The sequence below is a fragment of the Haliotis asinina genome, chromosome 9 (genome assembly GCF_037392515.1).
Source record: "Haliotis asinina isolate JCU_RB_2024 chromosome 9, JCU_Hal_asi_v2, whole genome shotgun sequence".
NCBI lineage: Eukaryota > Metazoa > Mollusca > Gastropoda > Lepetellida > Haliotidae > Haliotis > Haliotis asinina.
The window spans coordinates 4,610,874-4,627,245 of record NC_090288.1 but is presented as its reverse complement, the minus strand read 5'-3'; the positions used below and the strand labels follow the sequence as shown (position 1 = coordinate 4,627,245).

At 40.0% G+C, this 16,372-nt stretch overlaps 1 protein-coding gene across 4 annotated transcripts in view; it reads right to left on the bottom strand.

Annotated features, from left to right (window-relative positions):
* LOC137296873 (uncharacterized) overlaps positions 1–16,372 on the bottom strand; it is a 56,274-nt gene that overhangs the window by 16,767 nt on the left and 23,135 nt on the right. For all 4 annotated transcript variants that reach the window (XM_067828750.1, XM_067828753.1, XM_067828751.1 and 1 more), the window contains exons 23-41: positions 14,669–14,818; positions 14,240–14,299; positions 13,083–13,237; positions 12,224–12,323; positions 11,133–11,263; positions 10,572–10,737; positions 10,120–10,217; positions 9,357–9,479; positions 8,793–8,873; positions 8,046–8,326; positions 6,715–6,893; positions 5,917–6,158; positions 5,144–5,331; positions 3,984–4,155; positions 2,976–3,126; positions 1,763–1,900; positions 1,107–1,285; positions 869–932; positions 254–353 (exon numbers count right to left, since the gene is read on the bottom strand). In XM_067828750.1, coding sequence (XP_067684851.1) covers positions 254–353; positions 869–932; positions 1,107–1,285; positions 1,763–1,900; positions 2,976–3,126; positions 3,984–4,155; positions 5,144–5,331; positions 5,917–6,158; positions 6,715–6,893; positions 8,046–8,326; positions 8,793–8,873; positions 9,357–9,479; positions 10,120–10,217; positions 10,572–10,737; positions 11,133–11,263; positions 12,224–12,323; positions 13,083–13,237; positions 14,240–14,299; positions 14,669–14,818 — 2,758 coding nt within the window. The remainder of the gene's footprint in view (positions 1–253; positions 354–868; positions 933–1,106; positions 1,286–1,762; positions 1,901–2,975; positions 3,127–3,983; positions 4,156–5,143; positions 5,332–5,916; positions 6,159–6,714; positions 6,894–8,045; positions 8,327–8,792; positions 8,874–9,356; positions 9,480–10,119; positions 10,218–10,571; positions 10,738–11,132; positions 11,264–12,223; positions 12,324–13,082; positions 13,238–14,239; positions 14,300–14,668; positions 14,819–16,372) is intronic.

Below are 16,372 nucleotides of genomic sequence, written 5' to 3'. Positions count from 1 at the left end.
TTTCGTAATTTCAGATTGTACATATAATTTCCATATGACTACTGACAATGACTGATAAAAAATTATGTGTCATATAATCAACTTCCGAAGTGATGCTGATGTCATATCAGCAATGGTTATTTAGAGGTGGTAATTGTGATTTGAAACCTCAAACCAATCAGAATGAAAAATTTTCCAAATACATGGTGGAAGCAACTATTATTAACACTGCTTTTGCACACAGCTAATGTATAATGTGTTGGTGAGACAGTACCCATTAGGAGGTCATGTGCCTGTGTGGCTAGCTGACACTGGACGTCCACGTTGGCAGTGTGCTGCGACCCCTTCAGCTGTTCACGCATTTGCTTGATTTCCTGAAAGAGCAAAGTTCATTCTTGAGGACACTGTCACTCTCTTAATGTCTCAGCCTGATATTCCTTTAAATATCAAAAACAAAGATAAATAGACACATACAGTAGGAAGATCAGCTTTAATACTGGGACTTTCTTAATGAAGCTGAAAGTCACAAGTTTTCACGATTTGCAATAACTGCAATTTAATTTGAAGTCAGTTGCATCAAGTTAAAACGTAACAAATAAGCAAAATTTAACAAAATGTATCAATAATGTCTCATCCATGATTCTAGCATTGCTCCTCCTGTCCTCCTATCCTGGAGAGACATGACATCTCAGCCATTCCCAATCCTTCACCCTTCTTAAATAGCACGTCCACTTTCGATCCATCTCCAGGGTACTGCCACCCATCTTCACCTCAGTCCATCTCACTATCATCACAATAACCAGAAAATACTTGTTATCTGTTACTGTACCAGGTGTATCTAACATGACCATTCCATACCTGTCTGTGGCCTATTACAAGAACCACTTACCTGTTCCCTCTGGTACAGCAGCTGATGGTTGACTCGGAGCAGGTTCTCATAGTACATACTGTAACTGCATACAAAAACAGAATTACAGGGAAGTAGTTTAAATGACAACCTCAGATGAAGTGTCCTTACATTTTCACCCAGACGGAAGTCATATCGGAGTAAAACATATAACATCAATGAGATTGACAATAAACAAATGGCTTTCCAAGTAGTAGTGTTTATAAAACAACCTGCCTACCTCTCAAAGGCCATCTTCTCTCTGCCCATCACTCCCCTGGCAAGGCTGGCTAGAGTGGAATACAGGTGGCTCTTGCTGAAGGTAATCTCTTCCCCGGAATCCATGCAGTCTGACATCAGTGATTCCATGAAGTTCTCTACAACATGAGGCCTGGCAATGGTGTAGCTCTCCTTCATCACCTTCAACACAGGGAAGTGAGTGACAGTGAGTGAGTGAGTAGGGCTTTACTCCATCTAGCAATATACCAGCGATAACGTGGCCAGGACACCAGAACACAGGGACTTGAATGACAGTGAGTGAGTGAGTGAGTACAGCTTTACTCCATTTAGCAATATCCCAATAAAAACATGATGGGTACACCAGAACACAGGGATGTGACTGACAGTGAGTGAGTGATCGAGTGAGTGAGTGAGTGAGTACAGATTTATTCTATTTAGCAGTATCCCAGCAATAACATGGCAAGGACAATGGGCTCTGCACATACTGTTCCCATGAGGGGAATCAAACCTGGGTTTACAGTATAATAAGTGAATGCTTTAACCCACTGGCTACCCCTTTCCCCATATAAGTGAGCGAGACAGGGTCTGTGATTGAGAGAGTATGGGAAGGAGGTAGGGACAATTTTTGCAACTATATTGCTCTGTGGAACCACTTACCGGCTTCTTCCATAGGTCTGTGGACAGAGCACCTTCTTCTCGAGATCTCTCTGACAGAGCAAGAGTCGACTCCTTCGCAATTCGTTTACGAACCTCATTGATCATGTGACACTCTAGGTTCTCAAACAGACGAACAAGCTGGAAAACACAAAGACATAACTGTTACAAAGTAGCTACCTGTTTATAAGCCAATAAAAATAAGACTGACAAGAATTTCCCACAGTGCAGTAAATATTATGATCACTTCTTAAAGTGATAATACCAGCGAAAATAGTCCATTTAAGTTATATCATTACACGATGCCATTTAGAAAGTGGTCAAATGTAACATATGTCATATTTGGGATTTCACTTTCTTAGTAAAGTACAAATTCTAGTACTTTTTTCGGTTGAGTCCCATCCGGGATTCGAACCCGCACCCTCAGAGTCAGGCACCTAATCGCCAGCACACAAAGTCAGCCGCCTAGCCCGCTCAGCCACCGCGACTTCCACTTGTGGCTGAGATGTCATGTCTCTCAGGGATGGGAGGATAGGAGGAGCAATGCTAGAATCATGGATGAGACATTACTGATACATTGTGGAAGTCGCGGTGGCTGAGCGGGGTAGGCGGCTGACTTTGTGTGCTGGCGATTAGGTGCCTGACTCTGAGGGTGCGGGTTCGAATCCCGGATGGGACTCAACCGAAAAAAGTACTAGAATTTGTACTTTACTAAGAAAGTGAAATCCCAAATATGACATATGTTAAGTTATATCCATTCGTAATTTCACCAGACAACAAAATAATTTCCATCTTCTTTTAACTGCAGTCTTTGCACCATATGATATGACTTATTTTTAACTTTCAAATTTTACAAATGGCAGTTTTTAGACAAGTATATATTGATCTATCTTCCTTGAAAACAACAAAAGCCATCTTCAAACATGTCTCTTAGTTCATAGCATGGTTTTTAACTTGAATGGGATATGTGTCTAAGAATTAGTGTGGGTGATGAGGTAGCCTAGTGGTTAAAGTGTTCGTTTGAATATTGCTAAAAGTGGCACAAAACCAAACTCAGTCAGTCAGTGTATGAGTTAGTGTCTATAGGAGATGTCAGAAACACCTTGATCAACTATATTCCATGAATTTCGCAGGGAACAAGTTTTGTACAAAAGCACATTTTAACTTCAAAACTGTAAAACAAAATAAGTTAAATGCACCATGGTTTGAACTTTACCTGTTTGGCCCGGACTTCAATTTCTGAGGCCCCCTTAGGCATGACAAGGGTGTCTGTGTCTAGCACCAGCCCCTCGTACAGGTCACCCTGACCTAGACGCCGAGCCACGCTCTGTAGCACTGGCAGCAACACTTCCATCCGGTACAGTTTGCTGGGGAGAAACATTCCAGTCAGTAATTCTTTATGTGAGGGTCTATGTTGTTATACTGAAAAAAGATAATTATCTGACACATTTGACACAATTTAAGTCATCATTGCAGTTTGTCAAACCAGTGGTTGATAGCATGACCAACATGCAAAACTTTCTATAGTTGCAGCAACATTCTCCTGTTGACATCATACAACATAATGACATCAAGCAACAAGATAATACTGCAGTCATTAAAGAATTCCTTAATACATGATAGAATAAGGTGAACAGTAAATACAAAATCATACCAGAAGACATTCTCAAGCCTTAGAAAGACAAATGCCACTTTTTCACAACATAAACCTAGTTCAAGCACTTTTCAAGACATGTCTCAGTTCCAACTCTTTACAAGACACATAACTTCACTCCAGCCCAGGGGCCCCTTTCACAAAGCTCTCATTAGCCTAAGCTCTCGTAACTTTTCTTGTAGCATCCATAGCTCCTGTGTTACAGTATAGGAGGTACAATGGCTACGAGAACACTTATGAGATCTTAGGCTTATGAGAGTTTTGTGAAATGGGGGCCTGTACATGGAAAAAAAAGCTCCAGGCCTTTTCAGAAAAAACATCTCAATTCCAGCCCTTTTCTGTGCAAGAGTCTAAAATCCAGAATCTTCCTCCATAAAATTACCACAGTGCCAAGATGACTGTAATTCCTGACAGTTGTCAGGTTGTTGTGCTGTGACCTGTAAAATGGGGCTAGGTTCATTCAAGACAAACATGTCAATTCCAGGCATTTCAAGGCAAACTTTTCAGGCCTTTTCAGGACAAATATCACGGAATGCACAGTTACAAAACCTCACTGTCAGTGCTGCCTACCAGTATTCCTTGTACAGGTGATGGGTCTCTATCTTTTCCACAATCAGCTTGCGTCTGCCCCACTCCACCTTGGCCAGCTCCAGACACTTCCACAACTTGAGGAAGGACTTTAGGAGTCGGTAGGCATCCATAGGCTGCTGGGTCCGTGACAGACTCTTGGACTGCTGTGATGCTGTAGGAATTATATTCCAGATTCATCATATGATGGTTAATGGTTAATGCATATTCTCAGTCAGGAACAAATGATGGTGAAGAAAGCAAAATATCATCTCCCAGCATAGCACCAATACTGTATTACTATTCTTTACATGTCTTTTTCGTGGTTTTGTTGAATCTGTCACAGATATATTCTGTCCTAAGCATTTGTTTCCTGGCAGTTCTCTTGCACCAACTTGGTTCTTAGAATAATGTTCCATAGACTTTCATGTAATAGACAGTAATCAGCTGATATGACTTGATAGAATTTTACTAGACTCTGGCATCAGTCCATAAGCTAAGATCACAATGTGCAAATAAATGGATATCTTATTTGAGTCTAAACTTTAATACGCATGAAGCATTCACTGAAATTTCAGTGGGACTGACAGCTTTACTCTCTAAATTGCCAACCCAACATTGAGGTTGGTCTTTCATTTCCATTATGATTGGTACAAGGACCAAGTAACGTAGCCAATGAAATCAGCACATGGAAATCAAGGGCAGGTAATCTAAGAGAGAGAGAACACCATGGCAAAGGATCTAGGTGATAATGACGGTTCATCAAAATGTAGCACTGGCAATGTACAGGATATTCCAGCACGATGTTCAGGTTCATTACAGCCATTACATTCATTACACCACTGACTGGTGAGATGTAGCACTATGACATCACACTGGTGAAGAACAATACAACATGATGTCATTCAAGACATCACAAACTGATGACAGTGAACAATCTCTGTAAAATTGCTACTGTAAGTATTTCTTGTTTTTCCTATCTTAAAATGACAGTGTGTAAAAAAACTAAAAATTCACAGAGAATAACTGTGAAGAATTACTGATAATCAGAGCCCTGTGAATATAATGATTCACGCCATATAAATAAATGAACAGATAATCTGTAATTCCTTAAAGGCTATTGCACTCTAATGACTTGATTATCAGATTTGTTGGTATTCTACCTGAAGGCCGCTTGGCCTCTCTGCTCTCGCCAGCAGCACTGGGGCATCTGGACTCTGTAGTGTCTGCTATAGACTTGACTTCTGCATCGTCAGGGACGGCAGCCTCCAGATGAGTGTCCTGGTAGCCAGTCTGTAGCACGTCCTCCATCAGCAGGGTCACACCCAAGATCTCCCCATTAGCCACATGTCTGGGTGGTCACATACAGTATACAAGACATCTAGTGTAGTAATTCAGGTATGCACATCAGTAATGTCACATCCAGGATCTCATCATGGGATGTGATGGATCCATATGTGGTGTAATGGTGACATGTGTTTACTGCTAGTAATGAAATGAATATATGTATAACTCACTGAGATGAAAAAAGCTCTGTCCAATGCATGGATGTTATGCAAACCCTGTCACTGTCTCATACACTGGTTAAAAATGGCAGCTGACCCATGAAGATCTGGGTTAGAATTGGTCTTCAGTAACCCATGCTTGTCATAAGAGGTTAATAACAGGATAGTGTGGTCAGGCTTGCTGACTTGTTTAGCACATGTCCTCGGTTCCCAACAGACTGATGCTCATGCTGTTGACCACAGGATTGCCTGGTCCAGACTTGATTATCTACAGACCGACATCACAGAGCTGGAATATTGCTGAGTGTGGTGTAAAACTAAACTCAATAAAAACTCACTAAAACATCAGCTAAACCACAAAGCAGACATACATATTTACAAGTTAACAAGGAGCAAAATGCACACAAACTCAGGACATTTTGACAATGTACCTGTCGACATCTTTGAGTCCAGCCAGACAACCCTGGATGTGGAAACCTATCTGATGCCACTGCCAGAACATCAGAGGATAGGGTCCGTTCTGGCAGACGAAGGACCTCCAGGGGTACAGCTTCTTGGCCAGGAGGTCACGGGGCTCTAGGGGTTCCGGCACAGACAGGTAGGTGCTGGTCAGACTGGTCTGCTGGACATTGCTGAGGGAGGGCAGGGCATGGTACATGTTCTCTGTTATGGCCTGCAATTACATCAACAAGTGGAAACACTGACAAGCACAGGTAAGAAATCGTAATTCTAACAGTACCATCTTAATAGTATAACAAGAGTTATCAGATGATGACAAATCCCCAGGCCCCAACAAATTTGAAAGAACAAACCATCTGACAGTTACTTTAAGCCCTACTTGATTTTATTTAGTCTATGTCTGAATCCATGGAAACCATGAAAACTATAATTGCCAAAAGTCTTAAAATAGCAAAAGGCACCACTTTGGGATCTGCCTTGTGTATCTGCCAATTGTTTCTGAAAGATATGTAAAGGTTTTCAAGTTGTGCTCTCAAAAATGAAGCCCACCATTCCTTTTCAAAGCTTTTAATGGCAAAAACTGTTAATTTGTTGTGTAAAGTCCAAACATCAACATTCCCAATTTGTCCTATGTCAGATATATAATTTGGGACAGCCATGCAGAATTCTGCATGGACCGTGAAGAGTTTAAAATTTGTTTATCCACTAAGTACTGTTCACTGAACATGGTTACTTTCCAGCATCTCTAGTATACATGAACCTTGACCAACCTTGAAGCCATGTTGGTTGCCGGTGGAGAGGAAAGTATCTGCCATGTAGTGTCTGACAGCAGTGTCAAACTCCAGGAACATGACGTCACGGCGGAGAGTGAGGAACTCCACCACACTGCCTGGGTTGGTGGGATCGGGCAAGTTATTGATCTGTTTCTGGATGTCTCTCAGCTCAGCACCTGATTGGATGTATTTAAATATTGCATAAATTACCTGTTGTAATTATGTAATGAGTTTTTAAAATGACTCCATCATGACTAAAAATAAAATCCATATGACTGTTCTAACACTGCATATCAAACAATCCCAAATTCCTGTGGAAGTGTAATATTATATCTAACAAAAAACATGGTCAGTATGAAGGAATCACTGCAAAAATGAACATATTACTAATTTGCCTAAATGCAAAAAACACGCAAATTGATTTGTTTACAATACAAAGGCACCAATGACATAGAACCTATTTACAGTACATTATGAAATTTATGCATCAACATATTGCAAGTGTCAACCCCTTGTCTAAACTGTTTCAAAACAATGCCATTGACTATTCAGTTTCCTACAACACAGGAGTGAGTGAGTGAGTGAGTGTGAGTGTGAGTGAGTGAGTGTGTGAGTGAGTGAGTGAGTGAGTGAGTTTAGTTTTACGCTGCACTCAACAATATTCCAGCTATATGATGGCGGTCTGTAAATAATCGAGTCTGGACCAGACAATCCAGTGATCAACAACATGAGCATCTGTGCATTTGGGGACAGATGTCCACCTGATGCTTTCGGTTTGCCCGTATGACAAGCAGAGTCGCCTTTCATGGAAAGCTTGGCTTGCTGAAGGCCTATCCTACTCCGGACCTTCCTGGGTCTATATCACAGTGACTATCACTAGCTCTCAAAAGGGCCCTGAACACAACATGTGGAGCACAACAACCAATGTATACAAATGATTATTACACAAATGAAAATAGTTCTTCACCTCTGAGGATATATCTCAATGAAAGTAACTATCTAATACCATATGTTATATAGTCCCATTAAAATGCAACAAGTGAAAACCAATACAGTATCTTGCCTTGATTGTGTTGGAGGTTGAATTGACAGTTGCTTATGGCAGAGACATGATGCTGACTGTGAAGAACCCTGGGTCGGAAAGAGTGCATCATAGGGGAGGAACATCATGTAGCATCTTCTAACATGTTTTGGGATCAAATGACTGACAATCTTTTTTCTAGGCAGATGCTTTATGTCCACTAGACCATGATATTACTTCATTGATGACTGTTGAGGACCCAAGGTGTTATATGTTCAATAGTTTGATAATACATGGAGTGACCTACCGATTCCTTCTGTTCCGCCCCAGTCTGCAGACACAAACTCCATCTTCTGAGAGCCGAGTCTTGCGTGGGAACTTCCAAGTCGCGAGTGTGCACACAGGTAGTGCAACATGTCATGCAGTACCGCGATGATTGCCAGTGTGTAGTGCAAGGCTCGCAGACATTCACTGTCCTCCATTGTCTTGAACATGATCAGCACCTCGGTGTGATGGGGGATGAACCACAGGTTGAGGACATGGCGGCCATCAGGTGACAACAGCCGACGTGGCCGGGTCTTTAACACCCTGTTACGAAGAGGAAGATGAGAGTGAATAGTTTCATATAAAACAGTTAATAATATTGAACAACTCATGTAGTTCAAATACTCTCCCCAACAGATGCGTTCGAGACTGATACATTCAGTGAGATAATGGTCCCCAGTAAATCAATCATTGCAAAAATAATAAAGCATGGGCTTTTCATGACGGACACCCAGGTTTGACTCCCCATATGGATGCAATGTGTGAAGCACATTTGTGGTGTCTCCCATTATGGTATTGCTGGAACACTGCTAAAAGTGGCATAAAACCTTACTCACTCAAACTTAAATTTCTTACGTCAGTGTTTCTCCCATGAAAGAACAACCATTTATTAGGCTATATCAAACAAGATTGTCATGTTATTGAATACTGAATGCTGCATATATGCCCAAAAAGACAGGCAATTAAAATAATTATTGTACGTGGATGTAAAATGTAGACAATGACTCACTTGGCATCCGACACCAAGCCCTTGAGGTCATCAGTGTCCGTCTTCTTCTCATTCACATCCCCCCGCATGAAGTATGTGTCTCTGTTGATGCAGTAAATTCATATTATTAGGCAATGATAAGTTATTTATCAGGTATTCATGCATATATTTAAAACAGACTTTTATCATCAAAACAAACACAGTGTTAGGATATTACCTTTGAAGGAGAAGAATCACTTTTATTGGGATAGAGAACTTTGACAATTGTTTTTTTTTTTTTCTGGACTGTTTAATGGTGTGTTACATCAAGTACAGAATGAAAGCCTGAAAGCCACACAACTCGCATGGTTCTGTATTGCTTTTTTTTTGGTGCATGTGGGAGTGAGTGCATGCATGTACAAGTATGTGTGTCTGAGCATGTGTGAATAGACAACAACCTCAACTAGTCCTGACTACTGCTAGCCTTTACTCAAAGTATAACCAAACCAACAAGCCTTGTTCTCTAGATATATAGATACTCAAAGCACAAGACCATGAAGAGAGTCCTCAAATACGCCCAAGTGTCAAAACAGATGACATGTGTACCTGACAGCCGGAAAGTCCTCGAGTAGACGGACTATACTGTTGTAGTAGGCAATGATCTGGCCCCTCAGAGAGTACTGGGACACCCGCTGTGAGAAGTTCATGCAGTACTCTGATATCAGGCGACTGGAAACAAGAAACAAGTGTCAAAACTCACCTACATGTACATGGATTCTAGCTGGCCTTCTGTATGGCCCTCAAACTGTGTCCATCTGATTTCTCAGCTGACCCTCACTACGACCCAACCCACATTCTTTTTTGAATTTGTGACCATTCCTGTACAGTCCAAATATATGCCATATAATTGGTGTTCTTCACCATAAATAAACCACTCATTATTTGGGTAGATTATGTTGAATGAATTTAAGAAAATCCCAACAATGTGATCTCACACATTTCTTGACAGATTGTAACACGATGCACATATATCTTTGCACATACAGAAGAATGCTTTTATGGTCATTAGGTCTTTATGAACACGATCAGCAAGTTTTCAGCATGTAACATGTGGATGCAAGCAATGGAAGTCTAGACCAGACAAACCGGTGATTTATATGTCCCAGGCCATCAGGGTACACAACCAGCCAAATCACAAAGATTTGCATCTTGACTTTTCCATCCTGACATCTCATCAGAAATATTACAAATATTCATATAGGAAAAAACAGAAATTGATTTAACTTTCAACAAAATACACCAAAACATTCCCTCAAGTCATGATATTCACTAAAGTTTCACAATGTTATCATGTGAGACATGAACTCACCGCTTCAGCTTTTCTTGCTCATCAGGGTTACGCAACACGGTGCCCATCTGTTGTTTCTTCTGAATGTAGTCATTCAGCATCAAGTCGCGGCTTGGACGCTGATAAGGAGTATTACAGTTAATATCATTTCACTAACAAACAGGAAAATGCACATTTTATTATTTAAGTAGGGAGCAGATGTCTGTGTCCTACTGACAGCTTAATACCAAAGGTAAAAAATTAGTGGTGTGAGTGAGTGAGGTTTTAAACAACCTTTAGCAATATTCCAGCAATATCACAGTGGGGGGACACCAGAAATGTGATCTGTACAATGAGTGGAATCAAACCTATGTTTTTGACTTGATGAGTCAACTCTTTAACCACAAAGTTACCCCACTGTCCCAAACATTACTGGCAAGCATGTATACGTAAGTAGGATTATATTTTAGGACACAACAAAAGATGTTGCCTACCTTTTCAAGCTGCATGGAGATGAATGCTTCAGGGGAGCGCCTGTACTTCCCAGTCTCTGACTGGTGTTTAGATGCAAGCCCTGTTCCCCCTGTTCCACTGGAGATGCTGGTGAACTGAGTCATGGATGACTTCTCACTCTTTGTCTCAGTAGGACTGGTACGCCCACTGAAACACATTCATATAAGATGAGGAATGACTGACTTACAAATACTAGCTTCTTTCATTATTTTCCAGAAAACAAATCAGACTCACCATGTGTTCTTCTAAAAGAAATATAACCCATGACATTACTGCAAGTGGGCCGTCTGGAGTGCTAGTGATCTATGGCTAGGTAAAATCCTCAGAACTGTATTACATACTATTCTCCTGATGTGGTCAATTCTGGTTACCCCCAGCTTTCACTGTGTTGATTTTTAACATTTTTTACATCTATAATCTATAATAATAGCTAGGAAGATGACGTTAAGCTTGTCCTCAGCCTCCTACTGAGTGATGAAATATTTTACTCCACAATATTTGTTAATATTTCTAAAAGTTTTGAACAGTTGAAAGCTGTTTACCTCTTCCAGTCCTGCTGTCTGACTGGCTGACATACGTTGGCCTGCTGGACGGCTGAGATAAGGGCATTCTTGTGAACAGTCTGTGCTTTCAGCACTACCTGCAGGTTCTCCACACCCCCGGTACGCAGGATCTACAAACAGTAGAGTGAGTGGTGAAGACATATCCATAAAATGTTGCATGCAAGATTGGTGAATTTAAATAGTTATAAGCATACACATGTGAGTGGGTGAGTATGATTTTGTGAAATTTTTGTTAATATCACAGCAATACTTTATCACAAGACACCAGAAATGAGCTTCACACATAGGATCTATGTGGGGATTTGAACCCGGATTTGAAGTGAACATGATAACCACTTGGCTACCTGATCGCCCGTATGCACATATGTGTGACTATTCTTACTACTTACATGTCACACTTTCCCATGGCTAGCCCAGTTCACATTTTACTATGCCTACCCCACTCAGAGACAATTTCACTGAGTTCCCGCTTGATGCAGAATACCAGGCAGGGTAATATAAAGTACCATCAGTAACATCTGTTGATATACTGGTGCCAGAGTGCTTGTTTGTTTATTGTTTAATGCTGCACTCAGCAACTTTCCAGATATATGATATGACTTGTAAATAATCTAATCTGGCCCAGACAATCCAGTGACTGACATCATCAGCATTTTTCCACATAGTTGGGATATGATGAAAAAAGCATGACAGCGAGTCACCTGATCCCTTTAGTTCTTACGACAATCACAGGTTGCTGAAATCAATTCTTCACAAGGATAACAGTCTGTGAGAAAGAAAACTATTTTGAACAGGATTTCAGTTGTATCAGTCATTCATCTTGATGTATAACGAAAACAAATGTGGGGATGGTTTTAGACCTTGACGTTACTTTTGCAAAACACATCAGCATCGATATGGTGATAACAAACCTAGAAACATAATCAGGGCAAATATTGTGTACAAAGAATCATTGTAGGATTCTGGCACAACAAAGGGAGGCAACTATTCACAATAATTGCCCGTGATACCTTGATGTCCAACAAAATACAACTGAATGATACTGATATCGTACTGAAGGTAAATCTCACCTGCAAGATTCCGTCCCGACTACGGAATGAAAACCTTCCCACCTGCCCCTCATCTAACTCATGAATAGCTAGGAAGATAACGTTATTCTGGGGCGTGTACCTGCAGAGTGGAAAAAGGTCAGTGTCAGTGAACAATACATGCTTAGGCAAACTTACGTCATATGTATTCATGACAACCAAGTTTGGCATGCACTTTAACTAATGAACATGACATAATTACTACAGAAACCAGTACCTAGATTGATCAGCATTATCAAATTAAGGATTGCATTTAGTATTTCTTGTTTGTTTTATTTGTTTAAACATAAAAAAATGGTGTTTAGACTGTGTAAATTAAAGAGCAGATTGAAGTAACATGGATACAATGGATTGTATGTCCCAAAATGCAAACAGAGACTGAAATCAATTCTTATAAGGAAGGAGCCGTTCATAATTTATGGGTAGGGGCAGTGATTGTGATTATTAAAGGAGAAGCACTATAAGTCAAGGGATCACCACCAATGCATGTCATGTACAAAATACATTTTAAAATATACTGGATGAACAAAGTTAGGAATATACATAAATTCTGAAGCAATGAATAATGATTTACCTACTCATTGACACAATGATAAAATATCACTCATAAAAATACCAATATTCCTAACTTATTTTGTCCAGTATATTTCATGTACAAAATTGCTACCAACTCCTATTACATGTGTATAAACTTGATGACAATCTCTTGCTCCCACACAATATAGCTGAACGTTTAGTTGATGGATGTGCCATGGAATCATTTGTAATGTCTAATATCTATGAGAACCTACAATTACCTAAACATTTTCACAAACAAAATTGTACTAATGGTTTTTGTTACCTTTCAATGGAAGATTCATCTCCCTGGACAGAGGTGATGAAGATGGGAGGAGGTTTCTTGGCGTCATCCTTGTAGGAGGCAAACTCAAACTGAATTGGTCGCAGGTACATGTGACAATCAGGGAAGTTCATCTCTGAAGCTTGTTGTCTGTAGATCTGGATAGGTTGCAACAAATGTTTATACAACTGTCTGTGTAATTTGTCAGGGTGTGATAGTACAAAGTGAGTGAGTGAGTGAGTGAGTGAGTGAGTGAGTGTGAGTGAGTGAGTGTGTGAGTGAGTGTGTGAGTGAGTGAGTGAGTGAGAGAGTATAGTTTTATGCCGCATTCAGCAATATTCCAGCTATATGGTGGTGGTCCGTGAATAATCAAGTGTGGACTAGACAATTCAGTGATCAAACAGCATGAGCATCAATCTGCGCAATTGGGATGACATGTGTCAACCAAGTCAGCAAATCTGATCACCCGATCCAATTAGTTGCCTCTTACGACAAGCATAGTCATCTTTTATGGCAAGCATGGGTTGCTGAAGGCCTTTTCTACCCCTGACCTTCACTGGTCATTGCCAAAAGGTAATTGTAACTCCTTACCTTATGACAGACTTATGACAGCCATGGCCCAAGGGTGGCTTTGCACAATGGTATGCAGATGTTTGAGAGACTACCCAATAATGGTGTGGTAATAACAGTTAACACAAACTCCAAAGAACCACTAATATTTAGTGTGTTACATCTATCATTTGTTGTGTGTATTTTGACAAACTTACACTATAAGAGGCTGGATCACCTCCTCAAAACTGTTTGTTATATCTGATAGTTTGATATAAATAGAGGTAACTGGATATTTTCCCCAGGCAGTATAATGGCAACAACATGCCACAGATTGTTCCCAACTCTGGTAACTGATACTGGGTCATATATAACAGATTTGCCTTGCTTTCAGTCATACTCTCTGGAAAAACTGGTGACCACTGCACATATGTGACTTCTCACATTTCAACTGTGCATTTGGGAAAATCAGGACATGACTTGGGGATTGCCTGCATCCTTTGTTTTTCTTAATTATGGATTTTAGGAATATGATGAGTGAACACCCACTCTCCCACCTATCAACATCATATTTGTGTACCATTATGAACTGAGTGAGCAGAGTTATCTACCTTTGAAAGGATCTCCGTCTCCCATGCTGCGTCCATCAATCTGGATCTCAGTGTGACTGTCTGGAATTAAAACAGCAACAAGTAATAAAAAAATATACCACCAGCTACAACAAAAATAATCATAACAATGTGAGTCACTGGGCAAACAAACTTATTAAAATGATTCTGATTTTTATTTAAATCAACAAAGTCCATTGTCGGGACCATATTCTACTTCCAAATCCAAAATACTGGTTTGCACTCACACAAAACACAAAATGTGCTGATATCATAGCTCTAAAACTGGCAACAACTATTTTTTTTAAGAGACTGATATAGAAACCTGAAAGTTACATTCACTTACAGCAAATATTTAGCTGCCTCAAATATTTTAAGCAGTGAGATAGTAACTCAGGACAAGAGATCTGATCTGATCACTGCCAGACTGACCTCCATGACTCTGGACAACACGCTGACCATGCCGAGTTGCTTCTCTTTGGTTGACCTCCGACTGCCCCCCTCCTGGTCCTGCTGGGTGACCAGACTCTGGGCGATCTCACACAAGAACAGAGGGTCGTCACAGTACACGTCTGAGAACAGCTGCAACACACACAACAGGAACTCCTCATGGATATTTCAAGAACATTCAGGTGAAAAGTACTATCATAATCAGAGCACATTTGGGATTCATGCCAAAAGTATTAGGATCTCAACATAACAAAAGGAGACAACTCTGCAAGCAAACTGTCAACATGACTCCCTATGTGATACATGTGACAACATCTATGAATAAAACAAAACAAGACAAGGGAATAGGGTCACCACCTGTGAAGATCTGGGTTAGAATTCGTCTATAAGGTAATTGAGTGATTGAGAGTAGTTTTACGCTGCACTCAGCAATATTCCAGCTATATGGCAGTGATCTGTAAACAATCGAGTCAGGACCAGACAACCCAGTGATCAACAGCATGATCGATCTGCACAATTGGGAACCGTCTGACCACCTGATCCTGTCACCTCTTACGACAAGCATGTTCACCTGTCATGGCAAGCATGGGTTGCTGAAGGCCTATTCTATATCGACCTTTCATAGGTTGCTTGTCATAAGAGGTCACTTATGGGATTGGGTGGTCAGGCTCCTGACCTACATGACTTGGATTGTCTTGTCCTGACTTGTTTATTTACAGACTGTTGCCATATAGCCAGAATACTGCTGAGTGTGACATTGAACAACAATCCAATCCCTCACAATCAAGGATATTACATCACCATATACCTAATGCTGCCACTTTTGTAGCATAAGATATTATTTTTCAAAGACAATTCTCGTTACTTCAATTATTTACTCGTTGCTTCGAGTATTTTCTCGTTATTTCAATGATTTTCTCGTAACTTTGAGTATTTTCTCGTTATTTCAAATATTTTTTTCGTTGCTTCGATTAATTTCTCGTTACTTCGAGAATTTTCTCATTACTTCAAGTTTCAGTCAAAAACTTGAAATTTCGGGTATTTTCTCGTTGCTTCAAGTTTCTTTCAAACACTTGAAATTTCGAGTATTTTCTCGTTGCTTCAAGTTTCTTTCAAAAACTTGAAATTTCGAATATTTACTCGCTGCTTCAAGTTTCTTTCAAAAACTTGAAATTTCAAATATTTTCTCGTTGCTTCGATTCCTTTTTCTTAATTTCTAAGTCTAATGGAGGTAGCATGTATATTTTAGGAGATCTGCTCCGAGTTTTTGAGTGAAACTTGAAGCAACGAGTAAATATTCGAAATTTCAAGTTTTTGAAAGAAACTTGAACCGACGAAAAAATACTCGAAATTTCAAGTGTTTGAAAGAAACTTGAAGTAACGAGAAAATATTCGAAATTTCAAGTTTTTGACTGAAAATTCTCGAAGTAACGAAAAATTAATCGAAGCAACGAAAAAATATTTGAAATAACGAGAAAATACTCGAAGTTACGAGAAAATTATTGAAATAACGAAAAAATACTCGAAGCAACAAGTAAATAATTGAAGTAACGAGAACTGTCTTTGAAAAAAAATATTTTGTGATACAAAAGTGGCAGCATTAGGCTTTCGTATATACCCTGCATCTATGCACTACTATAACTTCATTTCACTGTGACATCCCTATCTCTGTCTCTAACCATTAAC